General features: G+C 43.6%; 2 protein-coding genes across 2 annotated transcripts in view; one reads left to right on the top strand and one right to left on the bottom strand.

Annotated features, from left to right (window-relative positions):
* LOC308039176 (WD repeat and coiled-coil-containing protein) overlaps nt 1–24,281 on the bottom strand; it is a 232,861-nt gene that overhangs the window by 39,288 nt on the left and 169,292 nt on the right. The gene's annotated exons all lie outside the window — the stretch shown is intronic.
* FKBP1B (FKBP prolyl isomerase 1B) overlaps nt 15,576–24,281 on the top strand; it is a gene marked incomplete at both ends in the record, with an annotated part of 50,502 nt that continues 41,796 nt past the window's right edge. Inside the window, 2 exons of the mRNA XM_080342848.1 lie at nt 15,576–15,612; nt 18,388–18,435. Of these exons, the coding sequence (XP_080198974.1) occupies nt 15,576–15,612; nt 18,388–18,435 (85 nt within the window). The remainder of the gene's footprint in view (nt 15,613–18,387; nt 18,436–24,281) is intronic.

The raw sequence follows: 24,281 nt of genomic DNA, 5'->3' as shown, positions 1-24,281 counted from the left end.
TGTGTCCCTAAACTCTGCAGTTTCTACAATATGTAACATAACATCATGCAAAAATCCTGGAGCTGTCAAAGACCCACCAACAAACTCATGGAACACAGTGGGGCCATGTGAGGATATGCCAGTTTGGTTTGGCCATATCATTTCAGGAACAGAGCTGGTTCAGATGGACCACCTTGGGTATCTCCGTTCTTCCCTCCTCAACACATCCTTTTCTCAGATTAGTTTGGACAGACCTTGTGTTATCACTGAACAGAAATTGTCAGGGTGGGATGAATTACTTAAGTACACACAACCATTACTATTTTCAGTGCCTTGAGATATCTGAGACAGCCACACTGGACTGGCAGACACAGCACAGGACTTCTCTAAGTGCCATTCTGGAGTGGCAGCTGGCAACAGAGATCATCCCTGGATAGTCCCTAGACTGTCTAAGATGGCTTTAGGAGCTTATGTGCAGGTAACTGAATCTCATCCTCAGCATCTTTTTTTTTGCCAGCATCTTCTTTCTGCTTTGATGTAACTTGTGTCTCTTGCCGTTCACACAAAAAAACCCCACATGTGAATAAATTAGACCTGGGCAGAGGTTTACAAATTATTAATATAATCATTATGGTTAAATATGTAAGACTTAACTGTGCACATTCTGCATCTTTGGCTTATTTATACTTTATATATTTTTATAGTACCACCTGGTGAAATAAAAAGACCTCTACTTGAAGGCAGTTGGACCTTTGTTGTAAGAAATTTTTAAGTATCCTTTTTCCAAGTGTTTTTACTGAGGATGGCGACTACCTCTAAAGAACTCCCAAATTTATGTAATTACACCATATTCTCATTCACAGCTATGTGCTTTTTGTAGATTATTTAATGAAGATTACATTTAAAATCAAGACTTTCTAATATTCATCAAGGACAAGCCAGCAGTGGTGACAGGAATAGATAAAAATGGAAAAGCTAAGTATACAGGTTAGAAGATCCTCTTTCATGCAAAACTCCTACATTTTTGGTCCCTGTCTGTGCTTGCAGGAAAACCATGTTTCTTAACGATTTTACTTTACCTATTGCTGACACAGACGTGCAGGCCATGCTCACGATGCCACATGGCCATACCCATTTCACATGAAGCTCTGACTATTGTGTATAATACCTCCTCAAAGTGGTAACATGTATGTCATATATGAGTGGTAGCTTTTTACACATAGTAGTTATAATGAATAGATTACATTGAAATACTACCCCAGCAGCTCCACAATTTTTCAGAGTCTGTATAATATTTTTGATTTTCTTTAAAATGACGTTGCTTGGCTGCTTTGCTGTCTTCTGGGTGTGTTCACTGAAACTGATAAAGCTATTCTCTAGCACAGCCAGCTCATCTACACTCTGAATGGTGCTTTAAATATTGTAACAAAACTACATTGCAGCTGGATTCTAGCAACTTAAATGTGTTTTGGCTGCAGCAACTCCTGCCTCGGTATGGCTGAAAGGCTCAGATGTTTCAGGAAGGATGATGATGTGTGTTCTGCCGGCTATACAGATGTCTTGAGATCATGGACTCCTTGTGTTGAAGGCTGGACTTGCTTTCTTGTTTAAGTTTTGTCATCTCTCATAGCGTGCCTCTGTTCTTCAGCAGTGTCTGTGACATTATCAGAGGGCAATATAAGTCTGAATATAGGAGATTTGCCAGTAACAAAATAATCCTCAATTTTGGAGTTAAGGATGTCTCGCAAAAACTGTGGTCTTGAAAAATATTTGGAGCAAAGCCACAGTGAGGTTTTCATCTGTCTCTGAAAGCACCAGGAAACAGGACTTCATCTGATGTACTTACGTTTATTTGTAGTTAATTCTCTAAAATACTCAGATCTAAAAATGACAACACACACAAAGTCTCAAAATTCCACTGGCATGGTAGTCAGGTAGTGAAGCAAGATATCATCACAGCTCATTCCTGCTTTGTCCAGTGATAACATCTTTCCCCACCCCACCCCAAACTCTAGCACCTTTAGTTCACCAGTATAACTCACGTCCTGTTTTCTATCACAAAACATCTTTACATCCTGTGGCAGAAATTTTCTAGAAAGTCTTCAACCGATCAGTAAAGATGCTTTGCAGATAAAAACTCACACAATTCATTTAAAGCAAAGGAGGTTCAGGCTCCTCTGACTAGGAGCAATATTTATAGTACAACTTCAGTGAATCTGAGATGAGGCCCACTAGAAACCAGACTCATGGAGGGACACAAAACTGTTGAGTTTTCTGTGGCCTTCAAAAAAAATCTCTAAGGCCCAGTGTTCCTTGCAATCTGCAGGGTTTGGACACACCATAAGGCCTATTCTGTAGCAACTGAGTTTGAACCTCAGGCTCTGTTGGGATAACATTTGGGGATGTGAAGGGAGATTTCAATCTGTGGGGTTTTTTTGGTGGGAGAGAATAAAGTGAGCAAGAAACTTCTATGTGAACAGATTACCCCCATAAACACCATACACCTACATACAAGTTATGCCATTATTACAGAATTTAAACAAGTTATACTCGGGATCAAAGTGAATTCCAGAGTCAGGCACAAGGTGAATGAAAGAAACAATGAACTTTGGTTTGGCACAGCCTCATTTTTTAAAAACAAGATAAAAATAGAGGGGGAAAAACAAGGTCCCTTCATTCAGCTAGTGTATTTTTTTGGAAACTGGTAAAACATTTGAAAAATATTTCTGTGTCACCTTGTCTTACACAGATCTATATAGCACACACTCAAAATAAAGGCTGGTAATTTAAAACTATCCTGGCAATACTACAGTTTTCCTTTGAGACCTAGGAGAGCAATGTGAAGAGTAATCTGTGAGTAATCTGAGACACTCCAGCGAGCAAACCACAGTCTGCACCGCTGCTGAGCTGAATTCTGATCCTATTAGCATCCCTGTGCCTCTGATTAACTTTGGGATAACTCGGATCAGAATGTCACCTGGGGTTTGAACAAGGTGTTTCAGCTTGTGGCACCTGGGCTGGCTCTGTCCTGCAGTGATTCCAGCTGAGCTGGGTTGCTTTGGAGGAGATGGTGCTTAGGAGGAGCAAACAAAGTCCAAAGCCAAACACCCCCCATTGAGCTGCACGCAGCTGTTAGCCAGTAGCCATGAGTTCCAATAGTTCATAATTAATGTTGGAAAATTAATCTGGCCCTCATCATTGCGGAGGTTGAGTTACCCTTTTGTATAACACTGATTTTAAATTGCTGGTTTCCCACATTGCTATACTTACTATTCACTTGTCTTGGGAAATGATGAGTAAATTTTGTGTTCAATATGGATAAGAGGTAATGGGTTCCAGGCTTTTAAATACATTCACCTGGCTATTTCTTGTCCAGTGAGAGATTGGTATTTAATATCTCTGTGGATCTGAGTTCAGTGCCTTGCTGAAAAAGCTTATATTGAGACTTCATTTTCTCTCTTATTCATGGTAAAATAAGTCTTTCTGGGCTAAATCTTGCTTCAAGTTAATTAAATTGATGTTAATATTCCTGGTGACTTCAGAGGAAGACAGATCCAGCTCAATATGTAATAAAAACATAAGACTAATAATTTTTCTAATGCTAAATTAACTCAACCTTATAAGATGTCTAATGCTTTGTGATATTTATACTTCAAAAATATTTCTACTTAAAGCTACTCACCATGATTTCACCAATTTAAGTCGATGTGTCATTTAGCTCAATACTTTCAAGAAGCTTGAGTAATGTATTTATTTTTCCACACTGACGTTTCTTCGCCTTGAGGTCTGATTTTAAAAAATAGTTATCTGTCACAAGCTAACTGGAACAGAATGTAAAAATGATGCACGGTTAATAATGATACAAAATACGTAATCTGTCAGAGCAGATCTACTGATCACACGGTGCAAATCGGCATTCTTTTGACAGTGATTTGTCTGTGTGCTGTTACTGCTCTCAGAATGGGATTTAACCCACTAGCTTGCTCGGTTTTCATATGTATGTCAGGTAAAGTAGCAAAGATCTAGCGGAAGATTGTATTTTTTACATAAATATATTTAAGACAACTGTTTAAAAGTCTTGTTAATTAAAAACAACACTTATGCAAATGATCATGTGAAGGTAAGGCCCTGATCTTTTCTATGCAGGCTATATTCAGACAAAGGAGACTTCAGGCAGGAAAGTCACAACTTCTTCTCAATACTATTTCTTTTGTACTAGCAGTGGTCTTACCCTTCTGGGTAAGAGCAGAGAATTGGAGGCCATGATGGCAGATAAACAAAGGGAAACGTGCAGGCAGCTGAGGTGCTGAGAAAACTCTGGTTTAGTTGGATGAAGCAGAGAGGCCAAGGCCTGACCCCCAGCCCCTGGGAAGGCAGATCCTGTCCCTCACACATTGCTCAGGGCTCTTCCTGGGGCAGGGGGATGTGGGCTGTGTGGTGCTGAGTGAAGGACAATGGTGTGACAGTTCCCAGCCTTACTGGGGGTGTGCAAGGAGGCCATGAGGTGCCCCAGTGCCTGAGGACAACATGTCTCCTCACAGGCCTTGGTGGCAGAGATGATTGCCATGGCTGTGGGGACAAAGACTTGGGTTCTCTTGGTAACATCCAGCGTTGCCAGTGGCCTTTGCCATCTCCACCACAGGTTGTCCTACACTGTCCCTCAGCTGCTTCTGTTTCCCTGCAGGCTGTAGACACCCATTTCACTTCCTCCTCTTGCTCTCACCCTGGTATTTCCATACATTGACTGAGGTGTCTCCTCTCTCATGCTCTGTTCCTTGAAACACAAGTACGTGGACTGATTTGGCTGGGCCAAATGTGTTATAACAGGCTCGCCTGCTCTGTCATCTGCTAAATAGTCATCTAGTGAGGGGACATGTACGAATCATGGAATCATAGAGCCATAGAATAATTTGGTTTGGAAAGGACCTTCAAAGCTCATCCAGTGCCCCCCCTGCCATGAGCAGGGACATCTTCACCCAGATCAGGTTGCTCAGAGCCCCGTCCAGCCTGGCCTGGGATGTCTCCAGGGATGGGGCATCCACCACCTCTCTGGCCAACCTGGGCCAGGGTTTCACCACCCTCAGTGTAAAAAATTCCTATGAGGGAGGAGACACTACTTGAGTACAGACAAAAGCTTTGCAGCACCTTGCAGAAATTCACAAAACCTGTGAACGCACTTCCACGCTCAATGATGAGCTGATAGAGGCAACTTTCCAAGTGTAGTAAGTACATGACTGACTGCAGCTGCTCCTCTGACATGTGACCTCCAGTTCCCTGAAAGCCCCTAGATCTCAGGGAAGCCACCAGAGATGCTCCATCATATAATTCCAGCCTGAGCTACCCATCAGTCTTGCAGGAGTGTTCTCAACAGCCCTCTTGATGTTTGTGGTTCTTGGAACACCCTCTCTTCTGTACTAGGCAAATATCACACAATTCAAACATAGTAGCTCAGCAAGCTTGGGAGAGCAGAGTTGGCAGAGCATTTGTGAATCTCCCAAATCTTCATTTTGTGGTATAGAGTGAGATGTTTCTAGAACCTTTTCAGAAGACCACTGCATTCTTGCTCACAGCAAGACTATTGGGCTCAAGTATTTTCTGTCTTTCACAAGGCTAAAACAGAATCATAGAATCATTTTGGTTGGAAGAGACCCTTAAGATCACTGAGTCCAACCACAACCTAACTCTGGCACTAAACCATGTCCCAAAGAACCTCATCTCCATGCCTTTTAAACCCCTCCAGGGATGGCTCCACCGCTTCCCTGGGCAGCCTGACAACCCTTTCTCTGAGGAAATTTTTCCTAATATCCAATCTGAACCTTCTCTGGCACAACTTGAGGCCATTTCCTCCTGTCCTATGAGTTGTTACTCAGAAGAAGAGACCAACACACTTCATGCTACAGCCTCCTTTCGGGTAGTTGTAGACAGTGATAAGGTCTCCCCTCAGCCTCCTTTTCTCCAGGCTGAACAGCCCCAGGTCCCTCAGACACCAAAACAGGTGAGGAATTGGGAAGGAAAGCACATATAGGGTGGTTATGCAAACATGGTCACAGAGAATTAAACCCATTGTGTGTTTAATTGTAGGGTAGGATTCATCTGACACGTTAACATTTCTGCATTGAGGTATATACATATGGCTGCCCATATGAAAGTAGTTCCCAAGCTCCCATTGGGCAACTGAGTTAAGCCTCAGCTCTCATATCTCTAGACATACACACAATAGTTGTCTAAGTCAGACCCTGCCTACTGGTTTGCTTAAAAGCCAGTGGTTAGAAATAGACACTTTTAAGGCATGATTCATTCCATCCTGAAGTACCTAAAATAGATAAATTAGTCTCGCTTTTTGAGTCTGGCTGAAGTACTCAGATAGGACATGGTTATGGACAGAAGAACGCCAAGGGGTGGCTGTGTAGTCGTTACACGCGAGTCTGTTACAGACTCGACATTTATCAGTGATCAGCCCACTGACAGCCCTTTCTAGAGCTACACGATTTCTACATCCCACATCCCTCCCACTGCTGAACGCCCTCACTGTCTCAATCCACTATTTTGTGACTTAATACTTCCATCTGTACACACGAGGCTCTGGTGTTCGCTTTATAAAGCAACCAAGAAGTTTTTGACTGTGTTCTTAAAAAAATATTTCCTGAGCTTGAGCTGTGTTTGCATGGAAAAGAATCTTAAAGAATGTGATAGAATCTCCAGTACTTACGTTATTAAAATTAGACTAGGCAGAAGAGTATGAAATGTTCTTTAGGAAAGATTCCTGTCTTGGCAAAGAGAGGGAATGAATGATCTAATAGGTCTTTCCATCTGTAAGTCAACATTCAGCTTCCAAATCATGCCAGTCTTTTCCTTTCGTAGGCATTAAATGTATTTGGTTTTGATGACATCTCTTATTAGTACGTTCTTTTTTACATGTTGAGGTAAATTTATACTTTTGAAGTGATGTTTTTATCACTTTCACCAAACACTTCAGACAACTTAGGAACTTTTGCATGGCTCTTTGCTATAGTGTGCATGCTCAGCTAGATCACTGTCATTTGAAAGTCATTGGGACTTGAAGAACAACAAAGGACAGTAATATTTTCAGCTGATACATATTTATCCCAGCTTGATCATTTGTAAAGGTCACTTAAACTCTGTCTGCACTGGGAAAATAACTTATTATTGTAAAGGAACTCAGGACAGCATGAACCTGACATAATGCTTGAAACTGGCTGGTTGACAGCATGAATGGTCAAACTCAGCAACATTTATTTTGGAAAGTGCACTAGAAGGCAAATTTCATAAAGTATATCAAAACTGATTGCTTCTGAATCATATGGATTTTAGTATCTATTCAAGCAATTAAACCACAGGTGAGAATATTGATTAAGAGGGATCAGGGGGTCTCAGAATATAATTTCACTTCACATATGGGGTGTGTATGATGATAACACTTCTGATGGCTGGGTTACATTAATACTTTTGCTGTTGCTGTCACTAGTAGAGCTGTTGTACTTCAGGAATTATCATGGGGCAAATTCAGAAGTATCTGCAGAGACCTACCTCCCAGATGTGTTTGGAAACCCTTGTAACAAAGCACCTTTGACTTGGTCTTCCCTAGAAATATTCTGCCAGTTAGACTTGATGGGACCACCCTAACTCCCCTTCCATGATATAGAAAAATATATTGATGAGTATGTTCTAACACAAACCTGATAATTTAAGAGGTAACATTGTGCTGCTTTTTGTAAATAGTTCACCTTAGCTTTCTGTGTAGGCTGAAACAGAGCTACAGTGGATGATGATTTTAGTGCACAACCTTTAAGCTAGTTTAACTATTAGGTAAAAGAGCACTAAAGGTCCTGTGGCATCTACATTTTTACAGAAAGGCTGCAATGGTTCTGTTTTGGCCTTCTGTTTTGTCTCAGATAAAACCTTAATTTAGAAGAAAAACAATAAATAAAACTACTGTCCTTCTCCACTGGTAGGAAGGATTAGACATTTTTCAGCTTGAGGGTCACTTTAAAGCTAAATACCTGTTCTCTGGGATTCAGCCACCTTGACTCCCTGGGTGCAAACCCTGGAGCTGCTGACTCACTTGGCCAAATGCTGGGTCAGCCCTGATGTGGAGCTGAATACCAGAGAGATTCATATTTGTGTTTGCACTAGAGATAATTTTTTAAAAGAGATTTTTAGTAGTTATTGTCAATCTGTGGACACTAAAGTGTCCCTGGAATGTCATGCAAAAAAACCCCCAACTTTTTACAGCCATTCTGTGCCATTTTACTCGTAGCTGTCCTGGTGTGTGTACAACCCTCCTCTCTGCCTGCTGATCTTTTAGTTGTAACTTCACATCATTTTGGGTGGGAGGTTTTAGAAACTCATTAAATAGTGTCATAATTGCACATGCAGAATGAAAGAAAACAAACACGGCCTTAATTTTCTGAATCCATTACCCAGCTCCCTCGATTCATTTATCTGGAGGATTGAGAATGCCAGTTAATTTCTTTTCCACAGTTACATTTTCCAAAATCATTGAAAGACTAATCAGAAGCTTGTAGCTAATATTTGCGGTTTGTTTGGTTTTCTCCTGCTGTTTGAACTGCTTCCAATATGTCTTGCCAGTGACATTTCTTCACCAAGCAGAATAAATACCTAAACTACAAACGAAAGAGTTTGACTGGAGAAAGCAGCAAATGTGTTACGCTGTGAATACAAAGTTTCTCAAAGTCACTGAGTTCCTTCTATAACTTCCAAGGCAAGGAAATGACAGAGCTGGAATAATTCGTTTAGTGTTTGTAGATGTGATTCCTGTTTTGTTTTGTTCAGTTTGAACTATAGATTTACTTATATTTTTTTTAAACCATTTTTTGCTAGGAAAAATTGGATGGAAGAGAAAATTTAACCTTCTTGGGCTGTCTGCTTATGATATTGTTATTACTGGAAATTTTATTTGTGAGACCACACTGCATGACCCTGAGTTTAGGCTGTGGGCCCCAAGGTGTTACATTTATTTATAATAAAAGAGGACCCCCACCCTTGAATTGTTTGCCGTCTAAATAGACGAGGCAGAATGATCATTCTCATTACAGAAACGAAATACTGAGGCACAGAGCAATTCAGAGCATATCTCCAGTTCAGCAGGCAGCGAAGCAATGTCAGTGCAGCAATCTGCATGCGTGCTAATTAGCCTGGATGGATGCTGCAATTTCATATTTATGTTGCATCTGAGGTGCTGGCGAGTGTTGACACATACTGCTGTGTGGTGCCCAGGAGATGTATGAGCCACTTTGGCGCATTATGCATTGCAAACAGAACCAAAGTGGTGCAGGCCAGGGGTGTCAAACTCATTTTCACTAGGGGGGCACATCAGCCTCGCAGTTGCCTTCAAAGGGCTGAATGTAATTTTAGGTCTGGATAAATATAACTACTCCTGCCGTTATCCAGTCATAAAATTACATTCAGCCTTTTGAAGGCAACCGCGAGACTGATGTGGCCCCTGGTGAAAATTAGTCTCACAGCCCTAGTGTAGGGTCATGCAGTCAACTTCAGAGCTGTTGTTAACTTTGCTGCCACTTCCTTATTTCCTCCTCTTCTTCATTCTGTAGGAAAAGTATTACAGACTCACAAAGCACTTTAGGGGAATCACAGAATCAACTGGGTTGGAAAAGACCTCAGAGATCATCAAGTCCAACCCTTGGTCCAACTCTAGTCCGTTTACTAGATCATGGCACTAAGTGCCGTGTCCAATCTCAGTTTAAAAACCTCCAGGGATGGTGAGTCCACCACCTCCCTGGGCAGCCATTCCAATGCCTGACCACTCTCTCTGCAAAGAATTTCTTTCTAATAACCAGCCTAAATTTCCCCTGGCAGAGTTGAAGCCCATGGCCCCTTGTCCTATTGCTGACTGCCTGGGAGAAGAGACCAATCCCCACCTGGCTATAACTTCCCTTCAGGTCTAACTTCCCTTCACCTCTAAGCCTCCTCTTCTCCAGACTACACAAGCCCAGCTCCCTCAGCCTCTCCCCATAGGGCTTGTGTTCAAGTCCCTTCCCCGGTCTTGTTGCTCTTCTCTGGACCCGCTCCAGCACTTCAGTATCTTAGGAAGGGATCTTAGACATCATATGGTCCAACTGCTTGCTTGAAACAGGGCTGGTTTCAAAGTTCAATTAGGTTCCTCGAGGCTTTGTTTGGTAACTCATCTGGTGAAGACTTTTTTTCCTATATTTGGTCAGAATTTCCCTTCTTATGACTTGTGTTCATTGCTTCTTGTCCTTTTGTTGGGCATTTCTGAGAAAAGCGTGACACTATCATCTCCACCACCCATTGGGTAGTTATAGACAGCAAGAGCCAACTTCCTTGGCTTTGTCTTGGCTGAATGAACCCAGCTCTCCCACCCTATCCGCATTCTCCAGCCACTGACCGCATTGGAGTGGTTGGACTTGCTCCAGTATGACAGTGTCTTTTCTTGTACTGGGGAGACAAGCTTGTGAGAGCATGAGTCCATCTGAAGACATTAATCTAAACATATGTTTTCTTTGCAAGAAGAGACCAATCCCCACTTGCATCAATCTCTTCTGGAAGTGAGCTCTATTAGTTAGGTCCTGGTCTTGTGGAATTTTTTGCCTCCATTCCTGAGCGTAAGCTACCGATTTCATGGCTCTAGCAGCTGGTGGTGTCTATCCTGATGAGCTGGAGTTCTTCCCTGTGCAAACCTGAGGTGACTTGGAGCACAAGTCTGATGGGGAGTGGCTGAGGGAACTGGGGTTGTTCAGCCTGGAGAAAAGGAGCCTGAGGGGAGATCTTATTGCTGTGTACCACTACCTGAAAGGAGGCTGTAGCATGGAGTTGGTCTTTTCTCCCGAGTAGCAAGTGATAGGACAAGAGGAAATGGCCTCAAGTCGTGCCAGAGAAGGCTCAGATTGGATATTAAGAAACATTTCTTCATAAGGAATTGTTGTGAAGCATTGGAACAGGCTGTTCAGGGAAGTGGTGGAGTCACCATCCCTGGAGGGGTTTAAAAGACACTGAGATGAGGTTCTCAGAGACATGTTTTAGTGCCAGAGTTAGGTTATGGTTGGACTCAATGATCTTAAGGGTCTCTTCCAACCAATATGATTCTGTGACTCTATGACCTCACCTAGTCCTGTAAAAGACTTTGAAGATCAGGACCAAGACCTTCATAATGACTTGCATGGTGAGCGCTGTGATAGAGCGTAAGTGAAGATCTGAGCTGGGAAGAGCCCGGTGGGGCAGAAGTGAATGCCAGAGAGAGGTGACAGCTTTCAAGTCACTTCTAGCGCTACTGGAAAATTCTGGCTGCAGTTTTGCGTTACAGCTGCAAGAGGAAACTACAGATATAGGTGTGGATGAATAGTTCCAAGAGGAAGATGAGGATTCAGAATAATTGCTTTGGGAGGAAGCTTTGTTCTGTTTTGGGGCATTTGGAACAAGTATCAGTTGGGAGGAGGCAACTGTGCTGCAGACCTGTAGAAAACAGCAGTGGTGAGAAGCGAGACAGCCCTCCTGTCACAGGCACATTGAGATTTTTGGGATGTTTTGATCCATTCATCAAATGGGGATCACTCTGGATGTGCTATCAGAATGGCCCTGGGCGATTTGGGAGAAATTGCTGATTCTGACCTGATTCTGTTTATTTAATCAAGGCTAGTGATGCACGGGAACATTCACAGTGACATGACCTGCTGAGCTGTGCAAGCTGGTGTTTAGTTTGGTCACTTTTTTGTCCATTGTGGCGCTGGTTTTGCATGTCCTCTACACTTTTGGATTAAAATTACTTGATGGTTCATGTTGGTTCAGTGAGGGGAAAGGTCAGTATTTGTAAGACATTTTTAGTTTACTTTAATTATTTGTTCATAGAACAGTGGTTGGGTTTCAAAGTAATGCTGAGTCCTTCTCCAGGGATGCTGGTGAGGGAAATGTGTATTGTCTGGGTTTTTTTTTTGTAGTCTTCATGAATTTATACATTTGCAAAATTTCTGCATTCCATTTATGGGCAATTTAGTGCTTTGGCCTTCCAGGGGTGTTCTTCATGTGCATATGGAATCTATTATACATGATTTGTAGAACCTTTGTAGATTTTAAAACCAGTGAAGAATGGGACTTCACAATGTAGGATCTATGAACTTAACTAAAACACGCTAAAACTATGAGTACTGTTTTGTCTTCCTGGAAGTAGAAATGCATAGTTTGCAAACAGTGCAGGCTGTTAGGGTTTTAACTAAAGAAAATTAGATAATGAGCTGCTAAACTTTTGAGAGTTTGGGTTTCTGCAAAACCTCAAATTGACTGGGATCGACTTGTCCTCTTTGTTACCACTGAGGAACCTTAGATGCTGGAATAACGTGGTTCCATCAAACCATTCCAGAAGGAGGGTTCAGAGAACCCCCCGCTTTTCCAGGCTGCTGTTTTTATTGCCAGGATAGAAAAACGTGCTGTGGGAAGGTCTTGTGGTAAACCGCTGTTCAGGGAGGTGAGCTCTACAGAGCCTTGAAAGCTGAGACTAATGGATTTTATCCTCAATACAGATATGCTGGGTCCCAAAGGGGGAGGTGGTGGATGTCATGCAGTAGCTTTCAAAGAGCATTCTTTAAAACACTAATCTCCTGGTCTGCTTCAGTAATTTGTTTTTAGCAATTTCTCTGGTCATGGACTTTTCCATTTAGCCTCTTTGTCCTCTTTGCCTCTTCGCCGATTTTCTGCCAATCCTAAACTACTTTCCCTTGTATTTCAGAGGCTTTCCTGAAGATATGGGACATCCCTTGTTTCAGTCTTCTCTTCCAAGAGCTTCATATGCTAACAATATATGTTGTTAACATCAGTGTCTTTGAGGACCTTGATGCCTCCGGTGAGTACAATAAGGTGAAAAATAACAACACTATTTGTTGTTCAACATCTGTGGTGACAAAGGTTTTAAAAAACATTCACCTAACAATTTTGCGATGACCTCTACAGGTCCTTTTCTCTGTCTTGCAATTTGATCTTGCCTTTCTTTCCACATGCTTAGGAATACCAGTATAGGGGATCTAATTAGCTCATACCCAAAAGCAGCTATATGTTTGCGTTTAGGGAGCCAGCATGGGCAAGAGACCATGGGATAGGATGCTTATAAATATAGTAGATTTAGACCTAGATGGCAGTTTGGTCCCTCCCGATCCCTTCCTGTGGCTTGTGCATTTTGCTGCTGGTGGGTTTTCCTTTCTATCATGGTTGTAAGTCTGCCTGAGGATGCTGGGATCTGTGTCCAAGGCCTGTAATTTGTGGTGATGTTTGGCACAGATATTCTGTGGTCCCTTCTGAGCTGTATCTATTATGTGATTGAGTTCAATCTCCTCCTGTCACAAGACGAGGCTCAGGAACAGTTATTCTTCCACCGTCATGGGGACACGTGCAGCCCTGATCAAAGGAAGCGTGTACTTATAAAGGCCAAAGGGAACTCAGCAAAGTATAAATTGCTTTTATTTGTCAGAATTATGCCTTCTGATGTTCTGACTGTCTGAGAGGACACAGACATCTACCTGGAGGCTGGATGAAACCAGACATTCCCTGTAAAGTCAAGGGCCCTACTAGGACACAGTGTATCTAGAATTTCACTTTGTAACTCTCCGTATGCGCTCAGCATTTGCTGTGCCGTCCTTGTTGCTCTGTAATGACTCTGAAGCACATACAGAATTAGCAATGTTCATGCCTTCTTAATACTTCTGTACCACTTACCTCCTGCTTGGCATTTTCCTATTTCTCAAATGTGTGTTTAGTATCTTTCTGCTGATGAGAAATTAAATGAAATTCTGAGATTGGCACTGAAAATAATCCCTTTTCAGAATCTGATATGTTACAGACCTGTTCTGATCAACAGAAATAAGTGCCTGCTTTTCTATAGATGCTATATGCAGCTGCAGAATTAATTGGGATGGAAGGCAGGCTAAAGAAATCCCTGTCCAGTCCTCATTATCGCTTCTGAACTGGTGCGAACTCATGCTTTTTCCTCACCTGCTTACTTTTTGGGGAGCTTCATCCAGCCAGCCCCAGTAATTTCGGGGTGGCCAAATCACAACAAAACATGCACAGAACAAAGCACGTGGGTGAACAGATGGTCTGATCAGAATAGTGTGAAACACAGCGAGGAGATGGTCGATGTAGTTCAGAGCGTAGATGCAGGGGCCACATTATGACATTTACAAAACAATGCAGTAATTCCTTAGTTTGTTCTTCCTGGTGGCTGTCCTGTGCAGATGAAGATCTTTTTCCATTAATGGAAACCAGTTTGTAACAGAGAAAAATCCTGAAAAATCAATGTCAGAGAAGTGCAGGTTGGAATTAGATGGATACAGACAGCTCTTTTGGTTGGAAAACTGACAATGTTGAGGTTCCATTTTCTTTTTTTACCCAGAACACAAAAACTATAAGCAGAACTATTCTTTCAGGGTCAGTGGAAACTCTGAGATTCATGTGTGCAATAGTTTATGAAGAAATAGCATTTTTCATCTATTTTGGGTATACTTGTCAGAAGTCGTAGCTCCAGTACAGGCTTTGAATTTGTAATCTCACACCACAGGAGCACCTGAGCAATACATACAAAAATTTTCTTATTTAAAACACAGATTAGGATAGGAAGTTATCAATTGTGTTGCGCAGCGAAATTCAAGGTACCTCAGACTGTCCTGCTGGAGACACACTACTGGTGCTGGTGTGAGGGGGCACCGCCGGTGGGTCCCAATGTCACAGGTGCTGCTACTCACTGTCAGAAATCGGTACACATTCATGTCACCATGCACACGTACAGGAGAAACTTCTTTACTTTGAGGTGCCAGAGCCCTGGAACAGGCTGCTCAGAGAGGTTGTGGAGTCTCCTTCTCTGGAGACATTCAAACCCTCCTGGACACATTCCTGTGCGATCTGCTTTGGTGGGTTGGACAGGATGATCTCCAGAGGTCCCTTCCAACCCCAACCAGTCTGTGATTCTGTAAGGTGCAGGTGTGGATGCTTCCCTCCGTGCCCGTGTGTAACTGGGAAAACCCTGACCCTCGCCCACACCTTCGGACCTGTCCTGCTCGCTGGATGTTTTTAGGAGCGACTCGGTTCCCCTGCCTGCTCGGCAGCGGGCTCGGGAGCGCCCTAAACCACCCGCACCCCCCACCCTGAGCCCTCCGGCCGCTCAGACTCCGCGGCGGGCACGGTCGGACACGGTGGGCAAAACGGTGCCAAGACCCCCGGGGAAGCGCTCCGACGGGCACCGCCGGGCACCGCCGCGCAGGGAGCCGGCGGGGACCCCGCTAAAGCGAGCCCTGCCCGGGGGAGGGCGGCAGCACCCCCGCACCGCCGGAGGCGGGATGCGGGGGGTGGGATGCGGGCTCCCCTCAGCCGCGGCGGCCCCTGGCTCTGCGGGCGGGGGCGGACGGCCCCCTCCCCTCTCCGGGCTCCCCGCCCCTGCCCCGCATTGGCTGCGGGCGGCTGACGGGCAGCCGGGGAGGCCCCTGTCAGCCGGCCTGGAGGGGCATGCTTGCACTGGGGGTCCGGCCGCGCCGGGGAGCGGGGCCGAGCCGAACCGAGGGGTGCAGAGCGGAGCCTAATCGAGCCGAGCCAGTGCCGCCATGGGGGTGGAGATCGAGACCATCTCTCCGGGAGACGGTAGGGGACCGTGGGGACAGCAGCCCTGCCGCATGGGGGGCGGGGGAGCCCCGTGTCCGACCGGTGACCCGACCCGGCGGGTGTCGCACGGGGCTCCAAGCCCGAGTGGAGCCGCCGTCCCCGCCGCCGGGCAGCGGGAGAGCGCGGGGCCGCGGTGCGGGGAGGCGGCGGGAGGGAGGGCACGGCCGCCCCCGCACCCCAAGCCCTGATGCAGGAGAGGGTGAACGGGGCGATGCGGCCGCCCGGGGTCCCGCCGGTGGCGGCGGGAGAAGCCAGCGGTTCCCCGGGCGGCAGCGCCGCAGTTCCCCCCCGGCGGCGGCAGCAGCAGGGGCGGCGGGGGGGCTGGGGATTTTCCTCTGGCATCCGCTGACAGCTGCACAAACCCCGGCGCGGTGCAGCCGCCCGGGAGCGGGGACGGCGGCGGGGCCGGTCGGGTCCCGGGGCCGCGGGCGCTCGGCGGGGAGCGCGCCCGGCGGCCACAAACTTTCCCCGGTTCGTCACCGGGAGCCACCGGCCATTCGTGTCAGCATCCCCCGGGCCGGCCGCCCGCCTCCTCCCGGTGAGACGAGCGGGGCTGGGGAGGGCTGAGGTGCAGCCCGGGCGGCGATAACCTGCTGGGCACAGGCTCCCCTTGCCAGGGCCAGTTCGCGTTGTGCTGCTCTTCTGCGGCGTTATCATGACATCTCGTAAGGGTTTGGGTTTGTTTGGTTGGGTTTTTTTGTGTGGTTTTTTTGTGTGTGTGTGTGGTGTTTTTCTGTTGTTGTTGGTTTGAGGTTTTTTTGGTTGTTTTTGTGTTGTTTATTTTTTAAGAGGACGTAATTTCTAACATACAGCCATATACATATCTATATAGTAGACCAGATTCATCCTTGCCTGATACGCAACTGTGAATATTTTGTTCAAGGCGATCTCAGCTTAACTTTCTTGGCCCAGTATCTTTTCCCTCTTGGGGTGTGCTTTTAAATTGGCTTCTCCCTCAGTGCTGTTTAGCTCTGGGGATCAAATTCTTCCCTTGGTTGCACAGTTCTAAAAGCAGAATACTTAAGTGGGTATAAGTAACATTGCTGAATTGAGAGTAGAAAGAAGGGTGGAACTTAACCATGTAATAGTACTTTCTAGCTATTAAATATATCAAGGCTGTCTTTGTAAGCAATATGCTATTCCAAATAAGGTTATATGGATTATTTCTCTTGGTTACAAGACTTAATCAAAATCAGCTGCCTTTAAACACTGTCTTAAAACCACAGCTAGACAGTGGTCTTGAGAATCTATGGTTCTAATTTAGCTTTGATGTGGCATCATTTGCTTTGCTGTTGTTATATTCACACAGCAGAATATATGTCAGTAAGGTTTGATATTCTTTTACTCAGATCTCTATATAATAGTTCATCATTTGAATAATACCTGCTTTACCACGGGTAGGATTCATCTCCCATAACTTTTCTCAGGTTAGGTGGCTAGTCTAAAGCAGTATTCTATTTATTTTTCTGAGAATGAATTGTCTTGCGTTTCTCTGGATAGGCTGTGTTTCTTTCAAAGCGCTGCTAATTCTCCACTGTCAGCAGCAGAAGCCCAGGAGAATGGCACACACTAATTACCTGTGTTCTAGATGGTTAAAGTTAAATGAGATTAATCCCACTTTAAGGTTACTGTGAATGCCCTGACTGGATACCTATTGTAGCACGGTGTGTGCAGCCCACAGCCAGAGATACTCCAGCCAGCCAGGCTGATGAGCAAGGCTGTTCAGATGACACTCAGAAGCATCATCTCAGTTTCATGTTATAAAGCTCAGTTCCCCATATTAGCCTGCCCTCCTGCCATTCACTGCTCATGGTGGTTTTGGCATATAAGCCCTCAGCTTGCATGTTATTTGATGTTTTATACCCTGTTGTCATGTTAATTCAGACTGAAGAGGCCACAAAGCTGACAAAGATATGAGCCTGAATCCCCAGTTTCCAGCTTTCTGGCAAGGATGTTTGTTAATAATTAGTCTCATTTATATATCTAAGTTCTTCTGAACCTGGGTCCTCCCCTGGTCAACATTACTTGAGAAGTCAAGGTTAGCTGCTTTAGAACGCCATCAGCATCTAATTGAGCCTGCAAAATCTTCCCCTAGGTTTTGGTGCCTTTGGTACCTAGAACAGGTAAAACTGAATTGGTAATTCTGTTTTCCAGTGGCAAGAAAATAATTTAAACCTTCTTTTCCTTCTGGTATGAAAATTCTAGCAGGAGCTACCAGGCTCTGATAAGAACTCAGTGTAACACTGCTTTACTGTCACCCAATGCTACGAAATTAAACTGCCTTTGTATGTGAAAAGTTTTTTAAAAACCCTTCCTGGCTAATTAAAGATGCCCTTGTTAGAGCTGTCTTGAGTGAAAGGCATTAGACATGTGAATACAAATGGAATTTTTTTCACAATGTCAGACTAATACTTTATTTGAAAAAATCTAGCAAAACCATTCTGAGAATTCTAAGGTTATAATCTATGAAGTTTTGGCAGTCCTTCTGCACTTACAGAATGCAAATGCATCTATAATGCTCTCATATGTAGTGAAAATTATGTAAGGAAAATATTATTTGATCTAACAACTAAATAGTACCCAAACTGGGATTTTCTACCTTAAACCATACCCATTCCTGCTGTGCGCATTAGTGGCTTGATAATGCATAGTCAATACAAATCCCAGTCTGGCATTTTCCTCTTAAAAGATAAACCTGCATAGCCACACAGATAAGCTGAGAAGAAAAATAACAACCTTTTATAATTTTAACAGGACGGACATTTCCAAAGAAGGGGCAGACGTGTGTAGTGCACTACACAGGTAAGCCATATTCTGAATATTCTCTTGATACCAGCTGCCTTGTGTTGAAGAGTGATTTGCCACTTCTTATGGCATTGTTGTATTTTTTTACTTTGTTCTCTCGCTCTCAATCCATTTGATTGTGCTCTGATGTGTTTCCTAAATATCTCACTTCTAGCTGAGCAGTTCAGGCTGCAGTATCTAGGTGTGCGTGCCAGCAGATTTGCCAGATGTAGCGTTCAATGGTGAGAGGTTAACAGACCTGTGGACCTGGTTCTTTAAGCCATCGTACCAGCTAATGAAACCAAGCATGAAACAGTGAAAAAGCTGAGTTCATATTTTTCCATCTCCTGATCTTGATACAGACAATTATTATATATATATCTTAAAAGCATGTGTCTATGTATTGGCAGTAAAATTTGCTCCAGGTTAAAGAAATCAATGCAAGGTCTATTTAACACCTGCTTTATGGACTTGTATGAGTCTTAAGGGGTGAGTTGGTTAAAGGAGCTGTTTATGCTGCACCTTTGCACAGAGGGAGAATGTCCTTTAAATCAGTTTGTAATGTTACGTTTTGTACATAGTTATGTAAATTGTCAAAAGAATGCAAAGACCTCTGCAGACTGAGTCCCCAGCTGGGAAGTTCACATCAAGAGCTGCCATTCTATGCGATCTTTTCTTTAAGAAAGCAAAATGTAGGTGATGTGGGGATTGACAGCTACTGATCTGAGCCTAGATCTGCGAGGTAACGTTCTCCTTTAGTGTTCAGTAGCTGTTGATTGCTTTCAGTTTTGTACTTGCTTCTGTCGCTTGCAGCTGGAGCAAGGTGGGACCATTGTCTGGTAAATATAACTCATGAAGCAAACCTCTTTATATTTTCAAGAAGCTTTTTGGTATAGTTTCAATAATATCTCTCCTCAGAAGGTTACATGGGCTTGGGGTATAGGATATCTGGATTTGAGCTCCCATACATCTGTATTTTCAGAGCATTTTGATCTGATGGGGGTTTCTAGTTTTAATTAGAAGTTAAACACATGGGTTTCCCATGCCAGTCTCAACCTTGCAGGTGTTCCTCTGTATCTTAGGTCTGAAAATACATGTTTTGAAGCTATTTTGGTGAAAATGTTGAAAGATAGGTTTCTGTTCCAGCCCAAACTTCTAAAGTTTTTACGAAATTAAATTGCCACCTCCCACCCCCAGTTAGTTCTAGATAAATTTAAGTGACAGAACTGAAATAAGTGAAAAAACGTTGAGGCCTGTGGCTCCCACAAAGTGTAGTTCTGCTGCATAACTTCAGAGGGAGTGTGAATGGTGGATGTGGAAAGATAACAAGATGCTGCATACTCTTACAGGCATTAGATAACATCTTAGATGAAGCTATCATAAGCTGCCTTTTGACATAAGAGTCTTCATGAAAACTCATTAAATCCATTTCCAGCGAAAACTGTGCTTCCTCCATATATCTTGCTATAGGTGCTATGCAACCTCTCGAACTCCCAGATTAGAACAGATATCATAAAAAGCTCGTTGCCTCAGTTCCCATGCTGGTACGATGTTTAAGCAGTGTTCAGTGGGAATATTTTTAAAGGGAGCCCATGGTTAATGAATACACTGTTTTCTTCCAGTCGTCTGTAGTAATGTGGGAAAGATGATATGGAAGTCAAGTTTTAATTTAAAAGTATTTTATCTGAATACAGTATAACTTCTTTTTATACTCAGGCAATTCCACATATGCCCGGGATTCATCTTGAAATTATCTTTGTCTTATTTGTATGATCTCATTAGACCTCATTGTGCTTAATGCTTATCCTCACCACACTCCTGTGGGTTCTTCTTTGGGAACTGGGTAGCTAAGTTACAGAGATATCCACAGAGATACCCAGAACATGTCTTGTGACCTAAAATGGGAGCCAGGAAAAATTAAGACATCTAGGTGCAAGGAAATGATCTGGAAATCCCATTTTCCAGAGGTGCTTAATACCAGGAGCATGTAAAGCTCGCAAGTTGTGTCCATGTTCAGCCTCCGTGTCACTCTGGAGCTGGGCACAAATACCTGATGGAGGCGTTGCGGTCTGGGAGGTGAGGAACCATGCACTGACCGGGCTCTGCCAAGATCTGGAGATCTTTTGGATGCCAAGAGGAGCCTGACCTCGCTGGAGTGCTCTGAGCACAGCTCTGGATCCAGCAACAAGCACAGCGGCGACAGCCACTTTCAGTCAAAAACACAACCTGTGGGAGCCCACTTCATGAATAATGACTGAATGGTGGTTTCAGACACAGCAAACTGATGCTCGGTTGTCTTTTCCCAACAGAAGAGGATCATAGCTCTATTTGCCTCATCCTTAACTGCAACAGTTACGTTTCTGAGGAGGAGAAAGCTGCAATTTCCCGCTCCCTCCAGCTTAGCTTGGGACTTTCAGTACTGAAGAATGCGGGAGCCATGGGCAAGAAAGGGAGCAGGCCAGAGGGTATTTGGTTCAGGCACTAATGCAAGAGTATTGAAGGAGTTGTATTCCAATTCCTGTCTTCAGGATTAATTTTGTACTTTTTTGTTTATTTGTTTGTTTGTTTGTTTAAATCCAATGATTTTCCCATTCATTGATGCCTGGTGTTGGTGGCTGGGTAGGCCATGTCACCCTTCTGCTCTTATACCTACATATACGCTATGTGGTGATACAGATCCTTAGAACAACCGTGGTTGGTTCCATACTTCCTTCAAGGGGCATGTTTTTGAGCATGCATGGAAAAAGCATTACCTGTCTACTAGTTATTAATATCTTGAGAGTTTCCAGTGAGGAGGAGACTGGAAGGGGCTGAATTTTCAAGGAGACTCAAACAAGAAGTGGGCTGTGGACCCTATTTTGTCTTACTTCTCCATCTTGCCTTCGCTCTCCAGAAATCTCATAGATGTGCATTGACCATGGGGTGGGGAGTGATCGCAGAGAGGGCATGGACAGGAGTGGAATGCTGGCACTACAGGACTAAAAGGCATCTTGCTTCTGATGCATCTTTGGGGAAAAGGATTTTAGGAGCAAGTTATCTTCATGCGTTGTCCTGGCAGTCCCTGCACAACACGTCCAGAGAGGACCAAAGGCTGGTACCTTAGATATTTGGCAGAACTGTAGAGTCTTGTCTGCTTATCCTCCAGGATCTTGTGATTCACGCATCATCGTGGCAGGGATTCAGCAGGCCAGTTTCTAGTTTGATGACCCTACATGTTCCAGAAGAGCTGCAATCTCCTCGAGATGAAGGAGAACTGCAAGTGAGTTTTACACTTCTGCTGTCAGCACTCCAGCTATCGGGCTGTTCTGTGTGGCAGCTTTGCCTCTTTCTCTCCTTGTTCAACTAGATCAGTAACCTCCGGAGCAGACTTTGCGGTCTGATTCCCAAATGCATCATGATGCCTTAATAGAGAGACCTAAGTTCCAGGGGCAGAGGGAGTTAAGGTGCAGCCTCCCTAGGGAACTGTTTAGAGGGAACCCTCTTAGATTAAGCATTTTTATTCTTTTTCCTAAGAGATAGTTCTAGCCTGCTTTACACTTAGAGCAGGATTTTTTTATTACGCATCAGAAGTACTTAATTGTCCTTTCTGTCTACATAAGTCGCCTTAGTGCCTAACTTTGGTACTATAAATCACCTGCTAATTTTTCGGCTTTGCACAGCTTGAGTTAAGTACACAAATAGATGCTCCAGATCATTGCAGAAGATTAGACAGGAGGACTGTGACAGAATATGAAACCGAGTCCCGATCTTGGTATGACAGAAGAATGTGGTCAGATTCCCATATGTTTTATCTTTATTAAGAAATATAACAAATAGAATAATTTCTTCTTATTATCCAGCAACTACGTTTTGTCTCAAAAATTACCTGATGCAATATTAAAGTAATGGGATTAATAGTTAAGGTAGTTCATTGGCACTGAATTGCATTTCCAGCAGCAATGGTTTATGTCATGTTTTTGTCAGAGATTTCATTAAGCAAGCTTCTGAAAGCCTTTGGCAATCTGCTTACTCCTTCTATTTTCCATCTGCAAAATGATAGTTGCACTTTGTCTGCCTCATGTCGATAGATTGCAGGGAATTTGGGATATGAACCGCCTCCTTCTTCATGCCTTACATAATGGTGTCCTAATCTTGATGGGATCTTCAGGTTACATTGTAGTCCTGATGGTAATACAAGTGAAAAATTACAGCGTCATTAGTCCTGGAGTATATCAGCAGAATTGAGGCATATTCTGTAGTTTTGTTTCCAGTGATTTAAATTTGTTGACTCTGGCAACAGGAATTAGTGGTGTGGAATTTTCAAAGCCTTACAGAGATGGGAAAAACCATGATTTTCAGTTAGAAATGCCCCTAAATGAAACCTTTGCTGAGGTTGTGAATGCTCTGTCTAGAGACTGTGGGGTAAAACCTGCACTCTGGGAAGACGAGTCCCATTCCTGGCACTCCAGCTAGATGATGCTGTGCCCTCAAGTGTGTACCAGTCCCAAATCTGCTCTTAATAATAAGAGGACAGCTTCTATTCCGTGTTATTTGGAGCTGACATTGTCTCGTGTTGTCCTGTGTAGCCTGTGGCAGAGCTGAATTCTTAACCTCTTCATTTTTCTCCTTGGTCGCCTGTAAACCTGTGAGAATAATACAATGATCCTTTTGGGGCACTGATGATGTCCAGTATTTGTAGCGTGCTGGAACAGACTTCTTTGAGTGAGACTATAAAGGCACATTAAGTCATTAATTACTTATTAAACTGGACTTCTACCAGAGAATATTTTCCATAGACCTTTTAGTCTAGGTCAATGGCCACAAAATTGCACCAAATACATGGGATGGGATGGGATGGGATGGGATGGGAAGGGAAGGGAAGGGAAGGGAAGGGAAGGGAAGGGAAGGGAAGGGAAGGGAAGGGAAGGGAAGGGAAGGGAAGGGAAGGGAAAGATCATCTTGTCCAGCTACCTGACCACTTCAGGGCTGACCAGAAGTTAAGGCACGTTATGTGCACTTTCCAAATATCTCTTAAACATTTACAGGTTTGGGGCTTCAGCCACCTCTCTAGGAGCCTGTTCCAGTGTTTGACCACCCTCTTGGTAAAGAAACGCTTCCTAATGTCCAGTCTAAACCTCCCCTGGTACAGCTTTGGACCATTCGCATATATCCTGTCAGTGAATCTCAGGGAGACGAGCTCAGCACCAACCTTTCCACTTCAATATTTCAGTACTCAGAAGCAGATTTTTAGAATGCTTAAAGTGAAATTCTCTATTGAAATAAATGAATACTACTCCACTTATTTCAGCTGACCTGTACAAATTCATTCTGTTTTAGGAAGCAGACCTTTATTTTAAGCAGAACAAATGATTAATTATTCTTTTCCTAGTGATATGGGGACAAACCTGTATCATCTTCTTTTCCATATATTACAAAAATTGCTCCATGTTGTTTCTTTAGCTTTGGCAGTGATGTAATGCTGAGAGTTATGGTTGTGTCTGTGGATTTTAAAGCCTTTTCTTTTTTACCATTTTTATAACAAAAGCAGACTGCATAGATACAGATTAACAGCAATTTATAGAATATGCCTGATTTATTATGACTAAAAAATGCTTTTTCCATTTAGCACAATACAAATATAATGCAATTCCCTTGAAAAAAAATCTTGCCAAAGAGAGAACAGATCTGCCTATTTTTCTTGCATAAAAATCAACCTGGTCTTAAGTCTATGTGGTAATAGCCAGAGATTTCGGTATACTGACATACTCTCAAAAAGACTAACGTAAATTCAGAATAACTTTGCAGAGTGTCATATACTTGTCAGGAAGCTCAGGATCTGCATGACTGGATGTACATTGGCTTTGTGTGCCAGCACTCTGTGCGTT

Source organism: Nesoenas mayeri (genome assembly GCF_963082525.1).
Source record: "Nesoenas mayeri genome assembly, chromosome: 3".
In the NCBI taxonomy this organism is placed as follows: Eukaryota; Metazoa; Chordata; class Aves; order Columbiformes; family Columbidae; genus Nesoenas; species Nesoenas mayeri.
This window is presented reverse-complemented; position numbering and strand designations above follow the sequence as displayed.